We start from the raw sequence: 21,584 nt of genomic DNA, 5'->3' as shown, positions 1-21,584 counted from the left end.
CTGATGACTCAGTGCTTTTATTTTTTGAAACTTCAGAAGAGGAGGCGAGAGAGCTGGAGGCTGTGTCAGCAATGTAAGCCAAAATTTGTTCCTGAAGCTCCGGCTTTAAAAGTGGTTTACCTACTCCCAGAAAAGAGAGCCTTCGAGGCCTTGTGGAGCCAGACGATGACGCAGGCTCAACACCTCCTGCCTTAGGTGCTATTGTGCTTTTGCCACTACCAACAGATGCAACACCACTACCACCACCATCGGGACCAGCTGGCAACCCCCGCCCACTTCCATGGCCTCTTCCACCATACTTCCTCATTTTTGTGAAAATGTACCCAAAATACCACCAGCTATATGGTACTGTAAAACAAGGTAGAAGGTGTATCTACTATTGGTGAGAATTTGAATCTCTCTATAGATTTGAGGACGCTGAACTATTGTCTCAGGCCCAGGAGAGATTACACCTCAATGTAACAGGCTGAAATTGGATGGTGTATGATAAGGTGGATGGTGTCTATAGGATTGGTGAGATTTTGGATCTCACTAGAGATTTGAGGACGCTGACAATGATGCTCTCAGTCCAAGTATGGATGCAGGCAGCCTAATAAGCAGGACTGCTGCACACACAAAAGGGTGGAAAAATGAACGCTTGGTAACTGTGCAGAAAAGAGGAAAAAAAGTATTTCTGCTTTTAAAAAAGCAGTTTGCACAGCAGTGTGCAAACAGCAATGCAGCCATCAGGGAGCCTTATACCCTGTCACTGCACACAAAGTGTTGTGTTGTAAGTGGAAATCGCTAACAACAGAAGCAGTTTTTTGGTTCTTCTTCCCTGCCTAACGCTCTCCCTTATTCAGAATCAGCAGCTGCAACCTCTCCCTAATGCTAAGATCGGCAGAAGTAACATGGCGGTCGGTGTGCACGCCCTTTTATAGCCCCTGTGACGCCACACAAAGCCAGCCAATCACTTACATGCCCTTCTCAAAGATGGTGGTGACTGATGCCTATGTCATCGCGTTGCCCACAGTGTGCGTCCTCCATCATTGGCTGAAAAAGGGCGCTGGAAGCATCTTTTGAAACGCGACTTTGGCGCTCTGGTCGCCGACCTCGTGGCCGGCCTCACGCTATGGTCGGGTTTCATGAAATGAAACCCGACTTCAGTGAAAGTCGCCGACTTTTGAATATGACCAACCCGTTTCGCTCAACTCTAATAATGCCGGATGAGAACCGAGTATTGTTGGGCAGCCACAGCCAAAAGATCACGGAAAGACTGTGTCCCCACAAGCCTAAACATCTCCAGGGCTAGCAACATGGCAATGTGTGCGCTCAGTATTTGTGCTTGTGGGTGTGTGGCTTGTTATTTACGCCACCTTTCATACATCTGGGGCATGGACAAATGGATAATTTCCTGGGACAATAAAGTGGATGAACTTGTTGTGGCCTGTGTCTTTGCAACTGCAGCTTGTGAGCAAGAGGTATTATTATTTATTATTATTTATTGTTATAGCGCCATTTATTCCATGGCGCTTTACATGTGAGGGGGGTATACATAAAAACAAGTACAATAATCTTAAACAATACAAGTCATAACTGGTACAGGAGGAGAGAGGACCCTGCCCGCGAGGGCTCACAATCTTCAAGGGATGGGTGATAATACAGTAGGCGAGGGTAGAGCTGGTCGTGCAGCGGTTTGGTCGATCGGTGGTTACTGCAGGTTATAGGCTTGTCGGAAGAGGTGGGTCTTCAGGCTCTTTTTGAAGGTTTCGATGGTAGGTGAGAGTCTGATATGTTGTGGTAGAGAGTTCCAGAGTAGGGGTGATGCGCGAGAGAAATCTTGTATGCGATTGTGGGAAGAGGAGATAAGAGGGGAGTAGAGAAGGAGATCTTGTGAGGATCGGAGGTTGCGTGCAGGAAAGTACCGGGAGACGAGGTCACAGATGTATGGAGGAGACAAGTTGTGGATGGCTTTGTATGTCATGGTTAGGGTTTTGTAATGGAGTCTCTGGGCAATTGGGAGCCAGTGAAGGGATTGACAGAGGGGAGAAGCTGGGGAATAGCGGGGGGACAGGTGGATTAGTCGGGCAGCAGAGTTTAGAATAGATTGGAGGGGTGCGAGAGTGTTTGAGGGGACACCGCAGAGCATGAGGTTGCAGTAGTCAAGGCGAGAGATGATGAGGGCATGGACTAGGGTTTTTGCAGATTCTTGGGTGAGGAATGAACGGATGCGTGAAATATTTTTGAGTTGAAGTCGGCAGGAAGTGGAAAGGGTTTGAATATGTGGTTTGAAGGAGAGATCAGCATCAAGGATTACTCCGAGGCAGCGAGCTTGTGGGACTGGGGAGAGTGGGCAGTCATTTACTGTAATTGATAGGTTCGTAGGGGGGGTCACGTGAGATGGGGGAAAGATGATGAATTCTGTTTTGTCCATGTTGAGTTTCAGATATCTAGTGGAGAAGAAGGATGAAATAGTGGACAGACATTGAGGGATTCTGGTTAGTAGGGAGGTGATATCTGGTCCAGAGATGTAGATCTGTGTGTCATCAGCATAAAGATGATACTGAAAGCCATGAGATTCTATGAGCTGTCCCAGGCCAAAGGTGTAAATAGAGAACAGCAGGGGCCCTAGGACTGAACCTTGTGGGACTCCGACAGATAGGGGGCGAGGTGAGGAGGTGGTGTGTGAGTGGGAGACGCTGAATGTCCGGTCTGTTAGGTATGATGAGATCCAGGAGAGGGCCAAGTCTGTGATGCCGAGGGATGAGAGGGTCTGTAATAATAGGGAATGGTCCACTGTGTCAAAGGCAGCCGACAGGTCCAGGAGGAGGAGGACAGAGTAGTGTCGCTTGCTCTTGGCAGTTAAGAGGTCATTGGTGACCTTAGTAAGGGCAGTTTCAGTGGAGTGGTGTGACCGGAAGCCAGATTGTAAGCGGTCGAAGAGGGAGCAAGAAGAGAGATGGGAGGACAGTTCAAGGTAGACGTGTTGTTCCAGTAGCTTGGAGGCGTATGGGAGAAGTGATATAGGGCGATAGCTAGATACAGAGGATGGGTCAAGAGAGGGCTTTTTGAGGATAGGTGTGATGGAGGCATGTTTAAAGCTTGAGGGGAAAACACCAGTTGTTAGTGATAGGTTGAAGAGATGGGTTAGGGTTGGGATGAAGACTGTGGTGAGGTTTGGGATGAAGTGGGATGGGATCGGGTCGAGTGCACAGGTGGTGAGATGTGATCTTGAGAGTAGAGTGGAGAGTCGATCTTCTGTAATGGTGGAGAAGTTGGTTTTGAAGGTGGAGGGCTGGGAAGTCGGGAGGAAGGGCTCTGGGGGTTGTTGACCAAAACTGTCCCTGATGTTATCAATTTTCTGCTTGAAAAATGAGGCAAAGTCTTCAGCTGAGATGAGTGGGGAGGGAGGAGGTGCTGGGGGGCGGAGGAGAGAATTGAAGGTGTTGAATAACTGTTTAGGGTTGTGAGACAGGGAGGATATGAGAGATGAGAAGTAGGTTTGTTTAGCTGTGGCGAGTGTGGTCTTGAAAGTAGTGAGGGACTGTTTGAATGCGATGAAATGCTCGTTGGAGTGGGATCTTTTCCATCTGCGCTCAGCAGCCCTGGAAGCTCGCCTCAGCTCTTTGGTCAGGCTGGTGTGCCAGGGCTGTCTGTTGATTTTGCGAGTTTTGGCATGTGTAAGTGGGGCAGCGGATTCCAAAGCTACAGCTATTGTGGTGTTATATAGAGCGGCAGCGTCATCCGCATTGTGTAAGGAACTTATATCTGTAAGAGGGAGGAGGGATTCGGAGAATGAGTGTAGGTCAAGGTGTTTAAGATTCCTGCGAGGGTGTGAAAGTTTGTGGGGTGGGGATTGTAGACATGGAGTGAAGAGGGAGGAGAATGTGAGCAGGTTGTGGTCAGAGAGAGGAAGAGGTGAGTTAGAGAGGTTAGATAGGGAGCAGAGGCGGGTGAAGATGAGGTCCAGTGTGTGGCCATCTTTGTGGGTGGCTGTAGAAGACCATTGAGTGAGGCCGAAGGAGGAAGTGAGAGATAGAAGTTTAGTGGCAGCTGAGAGGGAAGTGTCAATGGGGATGTTGAAGTCGCCCATGATGATAGTAGGGATGTCCGCGGAAAGGAAATGAAGTAACCAGGTGGTGAAGTGGTCAAAGAAGGTGGTGGCTGGCCCTGGGGGGCGGTAGATGACAGCCAGTTGGAGGTTGGAGGGGGAGTAGATGCGCACAGAGTGCACCTCAAAGGAAGGGAGGGTAACAGAGGGTGGCAGTGGGATTGGGGTGAAGGAGCAGGTATCTGACAGGAGAAAACCAACTCCTCCACCATGTTTGCTGCTGGGGCGGGGGGTGTGAGAAAGGTGGAAGCCGCCATACGAAAGTGCAGCAGGAGAGGCTGTGTCAGAAGGGGTGAGCCAGGTTTCGGTGATGGCGAGGAAGGAGAGTTTGGTAGTAACAAAAAGATCATGGATGTAGGAAAGCTTGTTGCAGACAGAGCGAGCGTTCCACAGAGCTCCTGTTAGTGGGACTGGGGAAGCGGGGGCTGGGTGAATGGGTATAAGGTTGGAGAGGTTACGGAAGGTTGTGATAGAGCGTGGATGGGAGGTAGAAATGACTGTGGGAATGTGGTGAGGAGGACCAGGATTTGGAGAGATATCACCAGCAGTGAGAAGGAGCAGAGAAAGTGTTACCAGGTGGGAGCAGGAGAGGGCATGAGGGGGCTGTCTGTGTTTGGAAACAGAGGATTGTATGTTAAGGAACAGTTTTGAGGCGGAGGTGAGGTGGATGGGGAGGATTGAAGAAGAGATGAACAGTTCCTTACTAGGAGTAGGGATTAGGGGAATTAGCAGAAAGTGAAGGATTATTGGGGTGAAAGTGAAAACAAACAGAAACATTGTTTACAGTGACTGTGTCCAGTTACCTTCAGTTCCAATTCTGGTTTTAATTCTTAAATTAATCTTCACACTTCTAGCACACACTTATAGCAATCACAATGCAGACTGAAGTCTATGCAGACTTGTACTCTGCAATATATGTACAACTAAGTGCAGTCAGGTGTGAAGCAGAGAGGAGTGGTCTCTGCTCATCTTGGCCAGACAATTAAGAGTGGACCAGATGTATATGATCAAGCCAGAGTAAACAAGGTCATAAATAACACTGGGGTAAGCTGGGGTTAGCTGAAAGGCATACCATGTGAATGCTAGGTGCAGAGGCAAGTCTATGTGCAAAGCTGGGTGACGCACTGTGTGTCCTTCATAGACAGACAGCAGGAGAGCAGGAGAGCTGGGTGGATGGACATACCATGTGAATGCTAGGTGCAGAGGCAAGTCTATGTGCAAAGCTGGGTGACGCACTGTGTGTCCTTCATAGACAGACAGCAGGAGAGCAGGAGAGCTGGGTGGATGGACATACCATGTGAATGCTAGGTGCAGAGGCAAGTCTATGTGCAAAGCTGGGTGACGCACTGTGTGTCCTTCATAGACAGACAGCAGGAGAGCAGGAGAGCTGGGTGGATGGACATACCATGTGAATGCTAGGTGCAGAGGCAAGTCTATGTGCAAAGCTGGGTGACGCACTGTGTGTCCTTCATAGACAGACAGCAGGAGAGCAGGAGAGCTGGGTGGATGGACATACCTGTCGGAAGAATAGAGATGCTTGTTAGAGTGCGATGGTGGCAGGTAGCAGGGCACAGTCTGTATTCATCCTTCTGGTTTTAATTCTTAAATTAATCTTCACACTTCTAGCACACACTTATAGCAATCACAATGATGATCACCTGCTTCCTGCCCAGCAGATTGGAAAGGACGTATCACAGGCAACATGGCAGTGGTTTGACCCGCAGTCGCAGACACTGATTTTAACTTCAGGAAAGCAAATTTCCAACGGATGAGAGATGATCTTGGTGCAATTAACTGGGACGATATCCTGAGACATAAAAATACACAAAGAAAATGGGAGACGTTTATTAGCATCCTGAATAAGACCTGTGCACAATATATACCGTATGGGAATAAACATACTAGAAATAGGAGGAAACCACTATGGCTAAATAGAGCTGTAGGGGGGGGGCAATAAGTGACAAAAAGAAAGCATTTAGAGAATTAAAGCAAGTAGGTAGTGATGAGGCATTAAATAAATACAGATTAAATAAATTCAGTAAAAAGCAAATCAAGATAGCAAAGATTGAGACAGAGCGACTCAAGGCTAGAGAAAGTAAAAATAATCCCAAAATATTCTTTAACTACATAAATAGTAAGAAACTAAAAAATGATAGTGTTGGCCCCCTTAAAAATAGTCTGGGCGAAATGTTGGATGAGGATGAGGAAAAAGCCAATATGCTAAATGACTTTTTTCAATAGTATTTACACAAGAAAATCCCATGACGGATAACATGATCAGTGATAAAAATTCTCCATTAAATGTCACCTGCTTAACCCAACAGGAAGTACGGCGGCATCTAAAAATCACTAAAATTGACAAATCCCCGGGCCCGGATGGGATACACCCCCGAGTACTGCCGGAATTAAGTACAGTCATAGATAGAACATTATTTTTAATCTTTAAAGATTCCATAATAACAGGGTCTGTACCACAGGACTGGCGTATGGCAATTGTGATGCCAATATTCAAAAAAGGGGACAAAAACTGAACTTGGAAATTATAGGCCAGTAAGTTTAACCTCAACTGTGGGTAAAATCCTGGAGGGTTTTCTAAGAGATACTATACTGGAGTATCTGAAGAAGAATAACCTCATGACCCAATATCTACATGGGTTTACAAGGGACCGTTCCTGTCAGACTAATCTGATAAGATTTTATGAAGAGGTAAGTTCCGTACTGGACCAAGGGAATGCAGTGGACGTGGTGTACATGAACTTTTCAAAAGCTTTTGATATGGTCCCACACAAAAGGCTGATACATAAAATGAGAACAATGAGGATAGGGGAAAATATGTTTAAGTGGGTTAAGAGCTGGCTCAGGGATAGGAAACAAAGGGTGGTTATTAATGGAGCACACTCGGACTGGGTCACGGTTAGCAGTGGGGTATCACAGGGGTCAGTATTGGGCCCGCTTCTTTTTAACATATATATTATTGACCTTGTAGGGGGCATAGAGAGTAGAATTTCAATATTTGCAGATGACACTGAACTCTGCAGGGTAATCAATACAGAGGAGGACAATTTTATATTACAGGATGATTTATGTAAACTAGAAGCTTGGGCTGATAAATGGCAAATGAGCTTTAATGGGGATAAATGTAAGGTCATGCACTTGGGTAGAATGAACAAGATGTACAATTATGTGCTTATTTGTAAAACACTGGGCAAAACTGTCACTTCCGTGTTGATATTGGCGACTGGCCAGATGGCAACTGTGTGTCATCACCATCAGCCTCCACCTCTTCACCCGGTATATCATGTGGATGAATGTGGCTTTCTTCTGGCCGTGGGGATTCAAATATTTGACCATCATCAACAGACGATACCCCCTCACGTTCCTCTTCGATGTCATGCGGTGAGAGGCCAGAGTCAATGCAAGGAAATGGATCAAACAGATCCAGGGTTGGGGTCAAATGTTTCCTGTGACTCCTGACCGGGTGATGAACTAGGAACAGGTTGAGAATAGGATGACCCAGCGTTATCTGTATGGACAGTAGACTGTTTTGTCATGGATGATTGGGTGCTGCTATAACATTTCGTTGAGGCCTTATCAGCCATCCAAGACCGTAACTGCTTTTGTTCTTCTGGCTTCCAGACACGTTTATGTTCCAGACCAGGAAATTTCGCCAGGAACCTAGATGCATCAACCTTCTTCGGTCTCCCAGCCTTGTTGGGCACCAACGAACCCACGTCCCTGTCCCTTCATAACAGCCTTTTTAGGAATTTTGGATTTTTCTGCCATAGTTGCAGATGTTCAGATGCAGATATTGGGGAACCAGGAGCAGTTAGTGCTTTGTGGAAGGTAGCACTACAGCCTAGTACTGCTTTGTGTTTTACAAACAGCACCGCAGCAGCAGAAAAAAATTGCCCTGAGGTTTAAGGTGAGATTACGCACCCCAGTCACCACACAAGACAGTGGTGCTGGCTGAATGTCATTTGTGCAGTACCGTGCGTGCGTCCGCAACAGCACAAAAAAAATTGCCCTGAGGTTTAAGGTGAGATTATGCACCACAGTCACCACACAAGACAGCGGTCCTGGCTGCGTGTCAATTGTGCAGTACCGTGCGTGCGTCCTATTCGCTGTGAACACAGCAGCAGCACCGCAACAGCACAAAAAAACTGCCCTGCAGGGGTAAATGAGACCCCAAAAATAGCTGGGAAAACTGTCACTACTCAGTCCCTAACCTTATACTTTCAGCTCTGAAAAGAGCTTTTGGGTTTTACAGAGGATTTCTGGATGATTTGCACAAAAAACACAACTCTCCCTAGCAGCTGCTCACACTCTCCCAACACTTGCTGTGTTCTGCATGCAATGTGCAGAAAATAGCAGCGGCAGGGCTTAGAGCCAGGCTATGATGACTCATAGCCTATGATGACGCTGGGCGGCCAGCCAATCATAGTATTGCTGCCCACAACCAAGAAGGCTGCGGCATTACTGTGATTGGCAACTGCTGGGCGGAAGATCCGAGTAGTGTGAGGCGAGTAGTGAAATACCGCATTACTCGCCAAGTGCCGAATACCCACAATTATGCTCGCTCATCCCTAATAACATTCTATTATTCTTCGTTTGCTAAATAGTTGTCTGGTTAATTAAGATACAATGCTGTATATGTTCACAATGCCAAAAGTAAAAAAAAAAAAAAAAAGGTTTTTAAAAATATTTAAAAAAATATAAAAAAGTTCAAATCACCCCCCCATTCAAAATAAAGCAAAAAAAAAAAAAATCAAACGTACACTTATTTGGTATCACCGTGTTCAGAATCGCCCGATCAATATAAAAAAAAGAATTAACCCGATCGCTAAACTGCATAATAAGAAAAAAAAAAAACAAACGCCAGAATTACGTTTTTTGCTAGATGCAACATTGCATTAAAATGCAATAACGGGCCAAAAACACCAAGGTTACTTACCGGTAGCCGTTTTTTCCGGAGCCCATGATGGCACACAAGAGAGATCCGCCCAGTCAGGACAGGAACTCTACTGAAATAAAAGGGCGGTACCTCTCCCTCTCTTCAGTTGGTTTACAGAGCATGAGAGGCCCCCCTGGTTAGTACACATGGTAAAACTATCACCACATTATATTTAACTAAAAAAGCACCCAAACTATAGTGCACACCAAAGGAGTGATAAGGGGGGGAATTTACAGGTGCCGTCATGGGCTCCGGAAAAAACTGCTACCGGTAAGTAACTGTCACGGGACAGTAGTGGGAAAACAGGGGACGTGGAACCAGGGCCCCTGAGCTGCCCCTAAGGCTACAGGGGTTCCCTGACTTTCCTTAACTTGGGGGTACACTTGATGGCAGTGAGGCCCAAGTCCCCAACCTGTCCCTATCTCCTGTTTAGCCCTGAGCTAAACCCCCAACCCCTTCCCCAGGAGGTGAGACAGGGAGAAAGTGTACTGCACAAAAACCCCAAAGGAAAGGATTCAACAGACAGGGTAAAACAAAACAACACTTGCTCTGCTGCAATGCTCCTGGACAGCAGAATTAGAACCTGACAAAAGCATATAACTGAAGAACCACAGAACTCTGCCAGCTTGGTTGGTCTCCAGAGAGGGATAATATCACCAACAGTTAGCTGGTGCACCTGGTGAGCTTATATAAGAATGTGGGAGTGGTTTCCACCTGCTTCAACAGATAGACCAGCCATGCAATTACACCAGCGGCCACCAGGGGCAAAAACTGATATTAACCCCCGATGGCCTGAAAGGAAAAAAGGTTATATATGAGGATCCAGATCTGACATCGATCCCAAAATGGATCGTGACAGTAACCTTGGTGTTTTCCCATCTCCCATGAGGTCACACATGAGAGACTTTTGTAGAATAAGACACCTTAGGGAGGGACCACCGCTTGTAGCACCCTTCTACCAAAGGTTAGGTCAGTAGAGGAAGATTAATCAAGTCGGTAGTGCTTAAAAAAGGTTGAAGGTAAGGACCATGTAGTGGCTTTACAAATATGCTCAATCAATACCTCAGCCTTCTCTGCCCAGGAGGTAGCCATGGCTCTGGTGGAGTGAGACGTGATGCCTTCTGGAACCGGAGCGCCACTTGCGGAGTAGGATAACATAATGGCCTCCCTGATCCGTCTGGCAATGGTAATCTTAGCTACCCCATACCCTTTTCTACTACCCTGAAAGGCTACAAACAGGGACTGATCTTTCCTCCACTGACATATATTGTAGTATGGCCCTCCTTACATCCAATGTGTGGAACTTTTGCTCCCCAGGGTTTCTAGGATTATCACAAAATGATGGTAAGGAGATCTCCTGAGTTCTATGGAACTTGAGGACCACCTTGGGGAGATAGGCCGGATATGGATTTAGAACCACTCTGTCATCAAAAATCTGAGTATATGGAGGGCATACAGACAGAGCTTGTAGGTCCCTCACTCTATGGGCCGATGTTAAGGCTACTAGTAATACTGTTTTCAGTGTGAGTAGTTTTGGTGACAACTCGTGTAATGGCACAAAGAGGTCTGTGGTTAAAGCCTCCAAGACTAGATTCAGGTCCCATGGTGGTATCTTTGGGCTGACGACCGGCCTAGACCTACCACAAGATTTTAGGAAGCGGGACACCCACCTATTGGATGCTAGGTTGCAGTTATATAGGGCCCTCAGAGCTGAGACTTGGACTTTGAGGGTTCTGGTTGCTAACCCGAGTTGCAGCCCCACCTGTAGAAACTCTAGGATAGGTCCCACTGGAGCTACATATCCTAAAGGTTCCCCCAGGAAGTTTTTCCATGTTCTACCGTAGATTCTGGATGTCATAGGTTTCCTACTCTTCAACAGGGTGGAGACTAACCATGGTGAGAATCCCTGGCGACTCAGTAGCGCCCTCTCAAATTCCAGGCTGCCAGATGGAAGCCCTTCACCTGAGAGTGAACCACTGGTCCCTAGGAAAGCAGGTCTGGAACCTCCGGTAAGATTCATGGATCTGTTACTGACACGAGTCTCAGAAGGGAGAACCAAGGCCTCCTCGGCCATAACAAAGCTATGAGAATTAGTCTCGCTCGGTTTTCCCTGATTTTCCGGACTACTATCGGAATCATAGTTTTCGGGGGGAGGGAACGCGTAGGCCAGGGAGAACTGCCAGGGTATTTGTAGGGCATCTACTGCAAACGGGTGTTCTTTTGGGTTTAGTAAGCAGAACTTCCTGACTTTTTTGTTATGTGAGGTGGCAAACAGGTCTATCTCTGGTTTGCCCCAAGCTTGCGCTATTTGTTGGAAGACCTGGGGGTTTAGGGACCAATCCCCCTGTCTCAGGTGTCTGCGACTCAGGAAGTCTGCTTGTATATTTTTGACACCCCTTATATGAAGTGCCGTGATGGATAAGAGATGTTGTTCTGCTAGCTGGAACAGTAGGTTTGATACCTCCATGAGGCCCCGGGATCTCGTTCCCCCTGGTGGTTGATGTAAGCTACCACTAGAGTTGAGCGACTTTTGTTTTTTTAGGGTCGAGTTTCGTTTCGTGAAACCCGACTTTTCCAAAAGTCGGGTCGAGCAAGATCGGCCGATTATAGGGAAAAGTCGGGGTCGTCCTGAAACACGAAACCCAATGTAAGTCAATGGGGAATAAAAGTCGGCAGTGAGAGGAGGACAGGAAACACACCTACAGTGCCCATTTGAATGCCAAAAGCATCAATTCTTCTTACTTAAGCTTGTCAACCTTAATTAACTTCATAATACAAGTTACGCACTGAAAAATGGGGGTTATTTGGCTAAAGTTGTGGGGGGGTAGGGCTGGCTCCAGGTTTTCATGTGCCCTGGGCGAAAGAGCGCCCCTTTAACACATACCACAACTCATCATGCTCCGATACGGCAGAGAAATAGCGGTATAGTAAAATGAAAAATACTTCACTTTTTACATCTCATGACGAGGCCCATCTATTTCTCCATACAGAATCATTGGTCCCATATAATGTTTGAAACAGTATATGATGAGCTCCACATAATGCTACAGTATATGTTGGTCCCCATGGATGAAGCTCCACTGTCTTATGGGCCCAAATAATGCTCCAAACATAATGGGCCCCATTTCTAATGCTCTAGTGTATAATGGGCCCTGTAAATGCTGCTCCAGTGTCTGATGTCCACCTTTGGAATGGTCCAGTGTATGGTGGGCCCCATCTATCATTCTCCAGAGTATAGTGCTCCCCAAAAATTGCTGTCCCAACATTGAAAACAATCAAATAAGTCTCCTCGCTAGGGAATCCCTGTACTAGTCTGGACTCCTCGTCGTCCCCATCTTCCATCTCACTGCACAGTACTTCAACCTTGCAAGTGCTGTGATCCTGAGCAAGCAGGGGGGGCCCACTCGTTGGCGACGGCACTGGCACAGGGCCCCTGATAGTACGGTGGTGTGTCTGATGGCGGGTGGGCCGAACCTTCACTTTCATCTGCAGCTTCCTCTTTGTCACCGTGTAAGATGGAACTGTATATGGGAAGGGTAACCTGAGTTTCATCAGGGTCAGATTCAGGCCGTGTAGCGTGCGAGGGGAATGTAGTGGTCTGGGTCAATGTACCATCAGATTCATCGAGCAGTGGCTGGGCATCAGTGCACTTGTGTCGCCCCTAGGAGTACGGTCGCCACAGTGGCATTACCTTCCTCCTAGGGAGTGTGATGTCATGCTTGGGAGCAACGAAGGATCTCTCTAGCAGGTTAACTGAATGGGCGGCGTTATTCCCACGAGTCATGACCCTCCAAACAGCGTTCATGAAGGCAAAGTGTTTGTTTTACGTGGGCAGTATGGTTGCAAAGCTGAACCTTAAAGGAATGTCCAGAAGGGCACCACCAGGAGTGGAGCCTACGGTTAAATTCGACTCCACCTGGGAAACCTCAACCATGCCAGCTACAGAAAAGATGCACACATTGCAAGCTTAATTCCGTTAACGAACGAGACTCCGTCATGCCCCGCGGTCCGAGTCCGGCTTACTAGAGGGACACGTGAGGCTCTGGCACATGAGATTGGCCAATAACTGGTGTGTCATGCCCTTACTTGTCCGTGGCTGCATGTGCGCTACACTGAAAAGGCCAGCGTTTGTCGCTTACAGGTGCAGAAAACCCGCTGAACAACGTTAGTGATGGGGATCACTGATTACAATTATTACCCGCGAACGATGATTTCCCAGTAAGTGCAGGTCAACCGCAGTTCCGGAATTAGGCCTAACCGTCATTCCTGAAAAAATGAAAAACTTACGTGTGCAAACCACAGGTGCTGTAGCTTGCTTAACAGCTCGCCAGCCGTTCTCACGCCCAGTATGGATTACACGTGATTGCACAAAGGTGAGAAAGGGTACCGTATCCCCGGATAACATGTATGGATAGCGTACACATTCAAAATATATGTCTATACATCAGGAGGCAGGCTCAGACGGTGTCAGGCACAGTATGGATTTGACGGCCCAGACTACACAGCGGAGGAGCAGGGAGAGGTAAAGATTGCAAATGCTGGGGCCCTGCCCAAGCAAGGGGGGCCCACTCGTGGGCGTCGGTACTGGCACTGGGCCCCTCATAGTACGGCGGTGTGTCTGACGGCGGGTGAGCACCACCACCGTCAGAGACACTTGATTGCACTATGAGGGACCCTGTGCCAGTGCCCGCGCCCAAGAGTCGGCCTACCCACCTGTCCAGGGCAACGGCACTCGCACGGTGTCATGCGCTAGGTGGTGACCCCGGCCATGGGGGGGGGAGGCAGCACAGTTAGGGAGTTTTAGAAAGTGGCATATGTTGATGTTGGACATTCAGCTGATGCAAAAGGCGAAATAGGTCAAGTCCCAGGAAGAGGTGGACAAAAGCAAGCCATTTTTCTGTCACCCTATGTGTCATCAGGGGAAGGTGGGACAAAATCCTTGGAAACCCATACATGGTTCATTTTAATGAAGGTTAGATCATCCACATTTTAGGTTGACAGACGGGTCCTTTTTTCTGTCAGGATTGATCCAGCTGCACTGAAGACTCTTTCCGATAGCACACTTGCAGCTGGGCAAGCGAGCTCCTGTAAGGCATATTGTGCCAATTCAGGTCAGGTGTCCAGTTTAGCGGCCCAATAGTCAAAGGGGAATGACCTGTGTGGGAGAACATCGATATGGGAGGAAAAGTAGTTTGTAACCATAGTTGACAACTGCTGTCTCCTGTCACTTTCCATCGATGCAGTATTACCAGTTGTGTGAGCGGTACTTGAAAAATCAGTCCACAACATTGTCATGAAACCCCTGTCTCCAACGCCACTTCTGCTGTGTGCACCATGAACACCTCTGCCAAGCTGCCCCCGGCCCGTACGGCTCGTGTGAGAACCATCACCGCTGCTGTGTGCTGGGAATGCCTCAAGCAACCGATTTACCAGAGTTGCTTGTTTATTAGCCAATATTAGGTCAAGGTTCTCCTGTGGCATGATGTTTTGTAATTTGCCTTTATAGTGTGGATCCAGGATGCTGGCCAACCAGTAGTCGTCATCGTTCATCATTTTGGCAATGCGGGGGTCCCTTTTTAGGATCTGCAAGGCATAATCTGACATGTGGGCCAATGTTCCCGGTGTCAATGATGCACTGCGAGTGCTGGTTGGAGGAGCACTTTCTGGCAAAGCCACATCCCTCCAGTCACGCACAAACCCTGTACCAGACCTTGCCACGCCAACATTTTCACTTGCCCCACGAGATGCATCCTCCTCCCCTAAGTAATCATCCCCATCATCATCCTCCTCCTCCTCCTCTTCTTCCTCCACCTCGTCCAGGAGAGGTCCTTGAGCAGACAATGGCTGAATGTCATCAAGGATTCCCTCCTCCTCTTCCTCCTCATCAATATTGGCTGCAGATGCCTGCTCCTTAAGGTGCGTCAAAGTTTGCATGAGCAGACGCATAAGTGGGATGCTCATGCTTAGGATGGCGTCGTCTGCGCTTACCAGCCGTGTGCATTCCTCAAAACACTGAAGGACTTTACAGAGGTCTTTCAGCTTCGACCACTGCACACCTGTCAACTCCATGTCTGCTCTCAAAGTGCCTGGCCATGTATCCTCCCACAAATGCATTATGGCCTGCCTCTGCTCGCACAGCCGCTCCACCATGTGCAGGGTGGAGTTCCACCTTGTTGCAATGTCGATAATGAGGCGGTGGTTGGGAAGGTGGAGCAATCGCTGCAGCTTCTGCATACGAATGGAGTGTACAGGCGACCGGCGGATGTGCGCGCACAGTCTTCGCACCTTCTGGAGCAGGGCTGTTAACTCCGGATAATTTTTGAGGAAGCACTGCACCACCAGGTTCAAGGTGTGAGCCAAGCAAGGTATGTGGCTGAGTTTTGAAAGGGCTATGGCTGCCACAAAATTACGGCCGTTATCACTAACTACCTTGCCTGCCTCAAGATGTACACTGCCCAGCCATGACTCAGTTTGTTGCTTCAAGTACTCGGCCAGCACCTCGGCGGTGTGTCTGTCGCCCAAACACATCATCTGCAACACAGCCTGCTGACGCTTTCCACTAGCTGCTTGATAGGGGGACACCTCGTGTGCAACAGTGGCAGCTGCAGATGGAGTGCTCGTACGACTGCGCTCTGTGGACGAGCTTTCGCTTCTGGAGGAGGAGGAGAGGAGGGTCGAACGCCTACAGCCAACTGTTTCCTATACCGTGGGCTAGGCAGCACTGTCCCACCACCGCTGTCCCCTGTGGACCCTGCATCCACCACATTAACCCAGTGCGCAGTGATGGACACGTAACGGCCCTGGCCATGCCGACTGGACCATGCATCAGTTGTGAGGTGCACCTTTCCACTCACTGACTGCTTGAGTGCATGGACAATGCGGTCTTTTACATGATGGTGGAGGGCTGGGATGACTTTGCGAGAGAAGTGGCGACTGGGTAGGTCATAACGTGGTACTGCATAGGCCATGAGTTCGCGGAAAGCTGCGCTTTCCACCAACCGATAGGGCATCATCTCAAACGAGATTAGTTTGGCAATGTGGGCGTTCAAACCCAGTGTACGCGGATGAGAGACTGAGTACTTTCTTGACCTACTCATAGTGTCTGGGAGGGTGAGCTGGACTTGAGAGCTGCATATGGTGGAAGTAGCGGTGGACAGGGCGGACTGAGAGAGGGTTGATGATGGTGATGGAGTTGGTGTTCTTTCTGATGGCCTAGATTCAGTATTTCGTTGATATAACAGTGGGATTCCCTGACTGCTGTGGCCTTGCAACGACACCTCAACATTTGCTGCTGTGCTAATCGGTGGGCTTACAGTGGGGGAAACAATGTAGCGTTGCTGACTACCTTCTTTGTGATCAGTTGCACATGTGGCACTTGAGGTTTGGTGTTGTGTCCACGCTTGCAAGTGCATGGTGGTTAAATGTCTAAGCATGCAACTGGTATTCAAATTTTTCAGATTTTTCCCTCGGCTAAAGGTCTTTGCGCACTTCTTACAGATAACCTTGGCCTGATCATGAGGATTTTGTTCAAAAAAGTGCCACACTGCACTCTTCCTACTTTGGCAGACATTTTGCGGCCTAGCATGCTGTGATCTTTTGACCCTCTGGACAAGCTGTCCAGCAACTCTTTTGATTTTTGGAATCTGTCTTTGGAGTGCTCCGGGCCTGCCAGATAACAGCTGTTGCGATGTCGATGTCTGCTGTGGATGCTCCTCATCTGAGCTATAGGAAGCAGCACCCTCTTCCCCCAATGGATGCCAATCTGGGTCAACAACTGGGTCATCCATCACCTCCTCTTCAATGTCATGTGCACCTTCCTCTGTGTCACCGTGTATGGTGGTATAGTGTGCGGGAAGGGGCACCTGAGTCTCATCAGGGTCAGAATCTGGCTCTGTACACTGCGAGGATAATGTAGTGCTCTGAGTGAATGTACCAGCAGAATCATCTATCAGCGGCTGTGCATCAGTGCACTCCATGTCAGATTCATCTTGGCCTGGGTAATTCACCATTTCACTTGATAATCCAGGCATGGTATGTGAAAACAGCTCCATGGAGTAATCAGTAGTATGGCCTGCGTCATCCTTCAATCTTGGTTGGGGTGAAGGACACAAGGAAAGGTGTGGTTCATGAACATGAGCCTCCAATGACGACTCAGTGCTTTTACTTTTTACAACTGAAGAAGAGGAGGCGATAGAGCTGGAGGCTGAGTCAGCAATGTAAGACAAAACTTTTTCCTGATGCTCTGGCTTTAAAAGCGGTTTGCCAACTCCTAGAAAACTAAGCCTTCGAAGCCTTATGGAGCCAGACGATGACGCAGGCTCAACACCTCCTGCATTCGGTCCTATTTTGCTCTTGCCACTACCATCAGATCCACCACCAACACCATCATTACCAGCTGCCAACCCCCGCCCAATTCCACGGCCTCTTCCACCAGCCTTCCTCATTTTTTGTAGAAATGTAGACAAAATCCAACAAAGTATATAGTAATGTAAAACAAGGTACAAGGTGTCTATAGGACAGGGGAGATTTTGAATTTCTGCACACACTTGTGGACACTGGACACTTTTGGATTGTGTGAGGCCCACTGAATATCAGAGCGCTATGTCACAGACTCGATGGCACAGGTGTGAAAAAAGTGACTACAGGATAAGGGAGATTTTGAATTTCTGCACACACTAGTGGACACTGGACACTTTTGGATTGTGTGAGGCCCACTGAATATCAGAGCGCTATGTCACAGGCTCGATGGTACAGGTGTGAAAAAAGTGACTACAGGATAAGGGAGATTTTGAATTTCTGCACACACTAGTGGACACTGGACACTTTTGGATTGTGTGAGGCCCACTGAATATCAGAGCGCTATGTCACAGGCAGAAATTGACTAGTGTATCACAAACTACAAGGTGTATGTAGAATTGGGCAGAATAGGAATCTCCCTAGAGTGTAGGTCTGTAAGAACGGAACATGTCCTCGACTTATTCTCACAGAGTGACACACAGATAGCTTCACTGTGGCCGTGATAACAGCCGTTACATGGTACTGAGAGGAGCGTGCACGTACACGGCTGTCCGGTGTACGTAAAATTGTCAAGCTCCGTGTTTTTTAAGTATACGGACTGACACACGCTGTCTCTCTATAGTTTTGAATGTGATCAAACAGCAAATATATTTAACTGTTTGAAAGCTAGACAAAACTAGTAGGTGCAGGTTTGTAAGAACGGAACATGTCCTCGACTTATTCTCACAGAGTGACACACAGATAGCTTCACTGTGGCTGTGATAACAGCCGTTACACGGTACTGTGTGAGGAGCGTACACCGCTGTATGGTGTGAAAAAATGCACGCTCAGTACCTCAGCAGGGCAAAAAAAAAATTGGGATTGCTTTTAAAAAAGCAGTTTGCAGAGCAGTGGGTAAACAGCAATGCAGCTGTCAGGAAGCTTTAGAAGGCAGCCTAACAACCAACACCGCTGATCCACCACAATATAGCCTCCCCTTGCACTGCACACACAGTGACTGGTGTGTTGTACAGGCAAAATCGCTAGCAGCAGAAGCAGGTTTTTTTTCCTTCTTCCCTGCCTAACGCTCTCCCTACAGAATCAGCAGCAGCAACCTCTCCCTATGCTAAGATCGGCAGAAGTAAGATGGCGGTCGGCGTGCACGCCCTTTTATAACCCCTGTGACGCCCACCAAAGCAAGCCAATCACTTGCATGCCCTTCTGAAAGATGGTGGTGACCCCTGCCTATGTCATCACGTTGCCCACAGTGTCCGTGGATCCTGATTGGCTGAAAAAGAGCGCAAAACAAACTTTTGAAACGCGACTTTGTCTCCAGGAGGATGTCTCCAGGGCCAGTTGTTCTTCCTGGGACTTCCTTCAGGGTGTCATAATAAAAGTTTGCCTGGGTGGATGGATGAATTTTATTTTTAAACATTCTTTGACTATATTTAAGACCCTTGTACTGAGGGAGATGCTTACCCAGGCAGAGAGGAAGAGAGCAAGCCTTCCCCCTACCTCTGACATGATGTCAATGAGGAGATTTTTTGGAGGACGTAGAGGGCCCTTTAAACATGTAGCTCAATCCTCTCTTTTCTTTAAAGTCCCAATTTTTCTTGTCTCCCAGGGGAAGACCCCTGTTAAATCTTCTCCTCCAAAAGGACTTTTTTTGCATTCTCTAGGAAATCGGGGAAAGCCTTTCTTCCTATCCCCCGCATGCTCCAAAATTTCCTCCAGTTTTTTGCCGAAGAGGAATTGACCGTCACATGGGATGGAACATAGTCTATGTTTGGATGGCAAATCTCCCGGACACTCTAAGCCACAGGGCTCATCTTGCCGCATTGGACAAGTCTGCCGCTCTAGCTGTTAACCTTGTGAAATCTGCCGAGGCATCCGCTAGGAAAGCCACTGATCCATGTACCAATGTCAGATTAGATAGTATCTCGTCCCTAGGAATTTTATCCCTAATATGGTCCTCTATTTATTGCAGCCAGACCATGAGGGCACGGCCGGTACAAGTACCAGCTATTACTGTTTTTAATCCACCTGCCAATGTTTCCCAGATATGTTTCAAGAAGCCATCTGCTTTTTTATCAAGCGGATCTTTTAGCATGCCAGAGTCCTCTCATGGTAGAGACAACTTTTTTGAGGAGAGCCACGGGACCATCAATTTTTGGGACTTTTTCCCAAGTTTCTTTCTCCTCAAATGGGTACCTCCTTTTTGATGTAGAAGGTAAGGTACCCGACCTCTCTGGCTTTTTCCACTCCCTGTCAATTAAAGCCTTTATCTTGTCATTCACAGGGAACGTGCGTTTTCTCTTCTCCTTCAGCCCTGCAGACATAACATCCTCCAATGACTTAAATGTTTTTGACTCCTTAAGTCCCATTGTAGACCTAACAGCCTTGACCAGTTTATCTACATCCTCCGTTGGAAAACACGGACGGCCCCTTATATCGCTGTCCGAGGAGGATTCTGAGGACTGAGTAGAGGAGGAAGAGGAGGAGGGGGACAGGGATCTTTCCCAACCTTCCTGTACTAGAGAGGCCTCTGAATTGGAATCCCTTTTGCGGCTTCTTTTACCTGTCTTTTTAAGGGCTGCCTTTAAGGAGCCTTTTACCTCCTCTTGTATTATGGCTCTAAAGCTAGTGACAAAATCAGTGGTCTAATCCCATATAGTTTATTTATACAGTCAGCGCTATAGATTTATCTGCCACTGAACTGCCAGCAGGTTTTTGCATGGGGCACATTCTCGGTTCTGTTTTGTTGCTAGACTTCCTTGACCCTAGTGATTAAACAGAAATATGGACCCCGTTACCATAAGGGTGACATTCACGTAGATCACTCACCACTGCTGTCAATCAAGGGTACCGGTTTCGGAGGCTGATCAGATGTATGACGTCCCTTTTGGATGCCAAAGAGTCTTGCCGGTCAGGACGACTGCCGCTCCTATCACTCGAGCGGCTACGCCTGGTATGCTGGCGGCTTGGCAAGGCATCTGGCGAGAGCTCCTGCAGAAAAGGCGGCCGCTGCTGCGGCTCTTCTTGCCCCACTTCCATTGTGAAGCTTTGGGCACGAGTGCTTCTTCTGTGGTTATCCCTCTTTTATCCACTGCACTCCCCACCTCCTCCGGTCCCATCTATGACTCCTCCCTCCCCTGCCATGCCGCCGGGATGATTTTACACCGGCCGGCGTTCTCTTCATGGGTGCCGCCATCTTGGATCCGGAGCCCGCCCCAGATGTCACGCGGGCACGCCCATTCCCAGCATGCCTTGCACGTGGCATCAAGGGGCGTAACCCGGAAGCGGCCTCCCCTCCTGGATGATCTGGATGCCGGCAGAGGGAGGAGGGCGGCGCGGCAGACATGGAGGAGCCCCTGAACCCCCGCCAAGCTGCATCCACGCCCGCATGGACACTAAGCCCTCGGGGGACCCGTGGACAGCGCTTCCACCCCCGACCCCAGTGCACAGGCACTGCCTGTACTTCCATGCTAGCATGGGGGTGGGCAGGTATGGCAATCTTGACACACCGTCTTTCAGCCGGCAGGTCCCTGTCAGGACAGGAAACCCAACTGAAGCGAGGGAGGGTTCCTGTCCTGACTGGGCGGATCCCCTTTCTCATGTGTGCCGTCATGGGAGATGGGAAAACATTAGCTCGGCACACAAAAAAAAGTCCTCACCCAACCCGAGATCATTAAAAATGGAGACGCTACGAGGATCGGAAAATGGAGCTTTTTTTTTTTTTAATAAACTTTGGAATTTTTTTTCACCTCTTCAATAAAATAGAATCTAGACATGTTTGATGATTATGAACTCATAATGACGTGGGGAATCATAATGGCAGGTCACTTTTAGCAATTAGTGAACATAGTATATAAAACAAAAAAAAACAAAGAATAACTGTGGGATTGCACCTATTTATTTCCACTTTAAGGAGTATGAGTATTTTTATTTTAGTGAGGCCAAACATGAGGAATGAGTTCACTGAGAAAAAAAAAAAAAAAAAATTAAAAAAAAAAAAATTTATATATATATATCATCCCATGATTAGAA

General features: G+C 48.0%; 2 protein-coding genes across 2 annotated transcripts in view; one reads left to right on the top strand and one right to left on the bottom strand.

Annotated features, from left to right (window-relative positions):
* The window catches only part of LOC141047344 (uncharacterized), a 549,461-nt gene that overhangs the window by 255,859 nt on the left and 272,018 nt on the right, over positions 1 to 21,584 (top strand). The gene's annotated exons all lie outside the window — the stretch shown is intronic.
* Positions 1,827 to 21,584, bottom strand: part of LOC141047286 (uncharacterized) — a 527,896-nt gene continuing 508,138 nt past the window's right edge. Inside the window, exons 8-9 of the mRNA XM_073542318.1 lie at positions 5,749 to 5,897; positions 1,827 to 5,606 (exon numbers count right to left, since the gene is read on the bottom strand). Of these exons, the coding sequence (XP_073398419.1) occupies positions 5,024 to 5,606; positions 5,749 to 5,897 (732 nt within the window). The 3' untranslated portion in view covers positions 1,827 to 5,023. The remainder of the gene's footprint in view (positions 5,607 to 5,748; positions 5,898 to 21,584) is intronic.

This window comes from Dendrobates tinctorius, unplaced genomic scaffold, assembly GCF_039654945.1.
Source record: "Dendrobates tinctorius isolate UK_male_01 unplaced genomic scaffold, ASM3965494v1 ptg000126l, whole genome shotgun sequence".
In the NCBI taxonomy this organism is placed as follows: Eukaryota; Metazoa; Chordata; class Amphibia; order Anura; family Dendrobatidae; genus Dendrobates; species Dendrobates tinctorius.
Note: the sequence above shows the minus strand (reverse complement) of the source record. Positions and strands in the feature narration are given on the sequence as shown.